The sequence below is a fragment of the Hydra viridissima genome, unplaced genomic scaffold (genome assembly GCF_058129835.1).
Source record: "Hydra viridissima isolate aposymbiotic clone 2 unplaced genomic scaffold, HvirCarnegie_v1 scaffold_20, whole genome shotgun sequence".
In the NCBI taxonomy this organism is placed as follows: Eukaryota; Metazoa; Cnidaria; class Hydrozoa; order Anthoathecata; family Hydridae; genus Hydra; species Hydra viridissima.
The window spans coordinates 145,927-152,891 of NW_028324319.1; the positions used below are offsets into that span (position 1 = coordinate 145,927).

The following is a 6,965-nucleotide window of genomic DNA, read 5'->3' on the forward strand; positions in this document are numbered from 1 at the left end:
AAGTTAGACAAAGATTGAAATAAAAAAGTTGTTAAATTGATAACTTTTATGTAAAGCATATACTCAATATTTATATTTTTTCATGTAATTACCAGTATAATGACGCTGTGTGAGCTTTTCGCAATACAAAGAAACAAGTTGGTTTTTCAAATGAACGGAAATGCATTATTGTAGCGCGTCAGTCCCTGCTCAGATTTAATTCTTGGTACACCTACATTTCACGTTTGGCTTCAGTACTCGCTGCGCTCGCTCGTTGTGCTCGCTCGATAAAAAATGATTAGTTAATGTTAAAAACTGCTACGATTAAAAATTAGTCATAGAAAATATTACAAAGTGGAGAGTTGTAGAAAACCTCACTCATATCATTATATTTTATGCTTCAGAAAAAAATATTTACAAAATAAATAATAAAATCTATCATTGAAATCATTTTCTTCGTCTAAAATGTTTTTCTTAAACAACATGCAAGTGTGATTGCTGTCACGCAGATTCCAATCATTATCGCTAATCCTGATATAACTCTGGCAACGTCTGAGCTTGCTTTCGCATGCTCTGATTGACCTCTTATCTCGAACCAAGTAACCTTGAATATATATATATATATATATATATATATATATATATATATATATATATATATATATATATATATATATATATATATATATATATATATATATATATATATATATATATATATATATATATATATATATATATATATATATGTATATATACATACATACACTGGCAAATAAATTAATTTTTAACTAATAAATCTAAATAAGAATAGCTTTAATTTCTGTCACTTGACAAATCACAGCTAACCGATATTGCGCGCGCCATTTAGGGCGGGTCAAACTCACGTGTAAACACGAAAGTGAAATCCAAACATGAGAAAAAAGAAATCATTTATATTTACAAAGCACAGTCTTACATATTTGTCAAATAGTGAACTGCTTAAATTTTATTAGATGCAGTTATAAGAAGCAGCCTTCTGATTCGCTGAAAGCTTTTATTTTGCAAAATCATTTTCTTTGTTTCAAGTTCGGGTGTAGCTTCCTACAGTTACCTTTAGTATTTATCCGTCCATTTTGAGAGATAATAAAAATAGGTTCGGGGTTTCTTTCTCTAAAATTTGACTCCAATTAGAGTAAATTTGCCTAATCTTATCAACAATAGAGCTTTACATTTAAATTGAACCAACATGGTTACATGTATCAACATGCTAAATGCCTATAATTGAAAATTTCTTAAACATTATCTGATAAAAATTTCTGCTGTGGTTAATATATGACTGCGGTTCACAGTGCTAACTTGATAAGAGGTCGCGGTTCACTGTTCTAAATCTTGATTTGGATCAATATAGAATCAATATAAATCAATGTCTTTGTTAAAGAATTTTTCAGATTGTTCCAGAGAATCTATTGTCTGACTCAGTTAAGGGTCTTTATCAAGATGGGTGGCGTACCAGTGGCAGCTCACCAGTTAGTTAGTGGCAGCTTACTACTGTGTAAGCTTTTTAAGTTTTTGACTATATATTATAGTTTCCATTTTTCTTTTAATCAAAGAAGATTCATTAGATCCTCAACATTTGTACTCAATTTACTTACCCAGTCTTCTCATCAGAACACGATTCGGTTTCTTTAACGTGCTCTCATTAACCGTTATACTTAACCATATTTCTACTCATCAATTTGCATTATAATAAACTAAAATAGTTCACAGATTATGCCCCGCCCTAATGTTCTATTCTATTGTCAAAGCATGTCAATTATTGGTTTTTGTATGGAAAGTTCTTTTTAAATTTTGGAAAACTTTGGTAAATATTTGATACATCATGGGTTGAAAAGTTATTTTACTTTCGCATTTTACTATAGCAAACTTTTTGCAAAAATTTTATAAACTTTTTACATACCTTGTAAGATTTTGACAAAGCAAGAAGCCCTAACGGAAAGAAGCACGCCAACGCCAACCAGGAAATTAACTTGTAAGACGGTATTTCTCTTTTGATGACAACGGGAGCTTCATTACCAAACTGTTTTATAAAAACCAGTGAGAAATTTTTATAATTTAAGGCCAAATTTATGGTTTTTGCAGTTTAAATACAGCCTTAATCTTAGCATCGATATACACCATTTTAATTATATTTTATCTATAATCTTACTTATAACTAACACTTGAAAATATCAGAAAATGTTTTAAAATTTTAATATATTTTACAAACCTTTCTGATTTATTTACATCAAATCACGGCTTCTTTATATGGTTATATACTCTAGCGTGCAAAAGATTTTGATCAAAGATAATAATGCTTATAAAACATAAAGTAAGATACTATAAAGAATAATAAATTTTATACTTAACAATTGTTTATGTAACATTTAAACAAATTGCTTATTAATTCTGATTTAATTTATAAAAAAAAAGAAAACAGTAAATTAAAGAATTTAACTCATATTTTGCTTTTATCAACGAGACCTACTTTAGCATGTGTAACAGTCATGATAAATATGGCATTCTAGACGCTAACTTTTGCGTTGTTTCTCAGTTTAAATTTTTCCAGGAAACTTCCAAACGTGTTCAGAGACTTTCTACATTTGTTAGTGCCTTTGTGCGAACTTTTCTATCTCTCATTTTCTCTTTTCACAATTTTTTCTTTTCACACTTTCTCGCTCACTTTTACATCTAGCATAATTTCTCAATAGGATTGAGATCAGCTGACTGTGGAGACCATATCATGATTTTGAGTGTTTGCTTTTTAAATAATCCAAACAAAACTTAGACGAGTGTTTAGGGTAATTTTCTAGTTGGAAAGTAAACCGTTGACCGATATTTCTAATACCTGGTGGCACTGCGTGATAAAATGAAATACTGTAACATGAGTTTTTTTCCATAGTTAAAATATTTTTTAAAAGTCTCTAAACTTTCCTTCTCCAAAGCCACCCCAAATTGTCACATGACCTCCAATATGTTTTACTATATAATTTTAATAGTTGTTATTCACAGATTCCCTGACCTTCCTTTGAATACATTGACGTGTTTTAGTACCAAATAACTCAAACTTTGACACACCTGTCCAAAAAGCTCTGGTCCTTTGCTTTAACATCCATGATTAATGCACTTTGGTCCACTGAAGACAGTTTACTCTGTTTATGGGTTGCAACAAAGGTTTCCAGTAAGTTAATTGGCCATTTGGACTGGCAATCGCCTATATACACAATCGCTTCTTAACCGTATCACATAAGTAATCTAAGTTTGTCTTGTTTGATTTAAATTTTCTTTTATCATTGCTGCTGTGTTTATCTTCACTTTCTAAGGTACATTTCGGCCTTCCGCAACGTTTCCTTCTTAGGTTTATTCCCGTATTTTTAAAGATAGCCAACGGGTGGTACATGTCACAACTGATTTCAGAATTTTTCAATCTTCTGGCACTTTCATTAGTATTACCGTCTTTAGATAAATTTGGAATTTTACCACGTGATTCATCTGAAAATTGACGTTTTTTTTTTCATGTTTCATATAAAATAAGTAGTAAAACTGCAGTTCAGAAAGTAGCATTTGAATTAAATATAAAATTCAGTAAGTTAAAAAAAAAATACAAAAAAATATGCCATAAAATATGCCTATAAAATTATCAATATTAATGAACAAATGGGCAAAAATACCTATCAAAAATTTATGAACAGTTAAAAAACTGAAAGATTCAGGGCATCACAAATATTTCAATTTGTAGTCAATACAACATTTTTGCTTTCAAAAAAAGTATGTGAAAACAAAGGAATAAAACGAACGATGAAACTACAAAAACTATAAAAACATGTTTAGACATGCACACTTAATTTCAAAGTATAATTAGATTAAATATTTGGATGCTGAACATGAAATCAATAACATCGAATTGACCTAAAAACTTTTGCACGCAGGTGTATTTATCTACAAACATGAGCACGCAAGTGGACTTATCTACAAACATGGGGGTCCTCAGAAAAAATTATCTACAAACATCAGGGGACCTAAGAAAAAATGGTAGAATAGGGAAAAGTAGAAACTACGTCAGAGACTTAGGAGTTTGCTCATGAAAGTTGGAAAATTGGATAAGGGAGGCCCTATACTCTATACCCTTTTTTTTTAAATTCCCTACCTGGAATTGCAGAGAAATTTTTTACTTTACTTAAGGAACTTTTAACTGTGGAAACCTTCAAAAAGTTTAAAAGTTACGAATAAAAATAATGAATAACTAATAACGCAATTATATCCTAAAATAACTTATTTGCCAGGGATAATTTCCATAAGCTGAAATTTTCTTTGGAATTTGAGGTTGGAGAAGGTATCCCACCTCGCCTAACATACGAGTGCCTGTGCCAACAAATGATATAAGGCATACCTTGTAAGTGCGTCTACTCCATGTTTGCTATATTATTTACATCTCTATAGGTTCTAAAAGATTATGGTCATTCTTACCTGAATTATGTGTGGTTTAAGATTATTAGAGTACTGAATCATAGAACTCGATCCAATTGACTTTGAGCTTTTGTAAAACCGGTCTTCAATTAAAAACTTGCTGAACTGTTGAGGGCTGGAAGCACAGAGCTTGGTAGGCATATAGCTTAGTGAAGCACTTGTTACCTGTTTCACGTTCGGGCCTTTCGTTAACATTTGTTTTGTATATATATATGGTTGTGGTGGTTGTCCGAATTTTTCAAGTCGTAAATAATTCATCGATGGAGTTCGAGGATTGCCAGAATACGGCTCTAATTTTTGTATACATGAAAGTGAGGCAATTGAAGAAGGAGCGCTACTTGAGTATTTTCCTAAGAAAGTATTTGCGGCATGTTTTGTTTGACAGTTTTGTTCAAAAGAGCTATAGAGTTCAGCCTGCGTAGGTCGCCGTGTATCAGTGTCGCTAGATGTTGATTCAAATGAGGATTGGGCTCCTAAAGAAGATTGAGTTTAAAGACATTTGTTATATTATATGGTAAAGTCCGAAGCCTTTAAATATTTCTTGTTAAGTAAAGTGTAAAGCATCGAATGAAAACTCTTTAAGTGCAAAATTTTTGGGAGATTTTAAAAATAAGAGTTAGGGAAACGGTAAAGTGTAAAGAATTCTTACCCGTTTTCCAATTTCGCTCAGTCATTACAACTCTAAACGAAGGAAGAAATAATACCTATATCAAGAGTGATTTTTCTCTATCACTCTTTAATACAACCTTATTTTTTAAAATAACCAATAGATATCATTTAATACAAAAAAAAACGGATTCGATTTGTCAAGCTTTGTTTTTGCGTGTAATGAGTACGGATATAGCAAACAAACATTTTTAGCACAAAATTCTCTTGTAATAAGAATTTTCTGAACTTTTATCAAAGGATTACTTCTCTTTGTTTAACATGGGAAAAAATGCAGTTGGAAATGCTTTTTATAAAGCGAGAATATTTATAAAGTTGTCTACGCAGATTTAAAGTTTGGATTTATTATTAAATAACATAACTTATCTTTCATCTCCTCGTTGACTTTTTGTTTTTTTATCCAAATTGTTTGAATTTTTTTTCTTTAAAATAGAGATTTTAAATTCTCGCATTAAATTTAATCTTATTAGTTTATATATATCTAAAATTGTAGAAGATAAAGAATTGATATCCTTGTTTGATGGCTTTTAATATCCCCCCCCCCCCCCGCACTCCACCCTCCTCCTCCCTTTTCCTCAATCTCATGTAATAAGACAGTAAAAAGCGTTTGAATGATGGAAGATTCTTGTGGAATTATCAGAAAAAATATTCGCAGCTTGGCTTGAATAATCTTTTTCTTAGATAATCAAATTTAGACAGTTGTTAGCTTTCAATTTAACGTAGGATGTTAAATCGGAAGGAAAAAAAACTCTTTCAAAGTGCTTGTCTATAGCGTTTTATTTTTGACAATGTTTTCAAATGAATTTTATAAATAAAGTGTAACGGAAGTTATGATCCAATTACCTTAATGAAATAAAGTTGACTTTCTGAATAAAAGTCTTGTTAGAGGAAGTTTACATCTAAAATTTTTGAGGTTCGAGAACAATGCTAATTAGCATTAGTTTTAAATTAATAGAAGAAAAACAACAACTCGTAATTGTGAAACGGTTAGGGTTTGGGTTAACCCTAATGGTTAATTTCTTTTAATACAACACTTGACAAAAAGATCAGGAAAGATTTTACACCAATGGTTAGTTAAAGTCTCTTTAGCAAGGCTTTTTTTCTCTAGCTCAGGATGTCGGACGAACAGAGCACTTTTTATTAGAAAAAAAACAGTTTCAGGTCTTTTTATGTTATTTATGGGTTGCATTTTGAATTTTTCCTTTTTTTTCAAAACGACCTACGATTTCAATATTTTTTATATTAGAATTTTTTACAAAAAAAATGTCGAGAAGTTTTTGAAAGATTTTTGTTTTGTTGCATTTAAGCTCATCTTAAATGTGTTTTTTTAAAAAAATGTGTTTTAAAAAATGAAACAAACATTTCTTATATTTTTATTTACATCAAACCACATGATTATATTATTAGAAAAGTTGAATAAAAATTTGTCCGTTTACTTACTCATCACCCGTTTATGAAAATGTACAGAATACGAGATTAAAAAATGAACTTCTCAAATTCAATATTTTCAAACAGAAAAACATTCTGTTACAACTTTTTTAACATCTTTTTCGGACTCCCAAAAAAACAAGGCAAATTGATTAAAATAATATTATACATCGCTGTTCTGCGTAATTCAAATATATAATTGTTTATTTTTTATAATTAAAATACATGATTAAAAATATAATATTAAATGTATGATTAAAAAAAACAATTTTTATGCAAAAATTTAAAAGGTGACGAATGTAAAATTTTCCAGCCACGTTTTCTCTCACAATATTGATTGCGGCATCGTTTATTTATGATCATTTCACATCATCTTTTATTTAAGTCGACCTATTTTTTTCATTATC

The 6,965-nt window shown here is 30.0% G+C and overlaps 1 protein-coding gene across 2 annotated transcripts; it reads right to left on the minus strand.

Annotated features, from left to right (window-relative positions):
• Positions 1 to 287: 287 nt before the first annotated feature.
• LOC145181706 (uncharacterized) lies at positions 288 to 6,697 on the minus strand. Of its 2 annotated transcripts, XR_016448707.1 has the most exons (6): positions 6,571 to 6,697; positions 5,114 to 5,145; positions 2,486 to 4,937; positions 2,228 to 2,278; positions 1,919 to 2,038; positions 288 to 583 (listed from the first exon to the last, which is right to left on the minus strand). XR_016448707.1 is itself a non-coding variant. In XM_090075368.1 (5 exons), the coding sequence occupies exons 2-5, from the start codon at positions 5,136 to 5,138 to the stop codon at positions 440 to 442; spliced, it is 762 nt and encodes a 253-aa protein (XP_089931494.1). In that variant the 5' UTR covers positions 5,139 to 5,145; positions 6,571 to 6,697; the 3' UTR covers positions 288 to 439. The 2 variants fall into 2 exon arrangements, 1 of the variants encoding a protein (XP_089931494.1); XM_090075368.1 differs by lacking the exon at positions 2,228 to 2,278 and having other exon boundaries at positions 4,465 to 4,937.
• Positions 6,698 to 6,965: the final 268 nt, after the last annotated feature.

Excerpts from the sequence above, each read along its gene's own strand:
- LOC145181706 (XM_090075368.1), bottom strand. The coding sequence starts at position 5,138 with ATGACTGAGCGAAATTGGAAAACGG. Across the intron at positions 2,039-4,464 it reads TTAAACCACACATAATTCAG|TTTGGTAATGAAGCTCCCGT; the intron begins GTAAGAATGACC and ends TTTATAAAACAG. Across the intron at positions 584-1,918 it reads CTTTGTCAAAATCTTACAAG|GTTACTTGGTTCGAGATAAG; the intron begins GTATGTAAAAAG and ends TATATATTCAAG.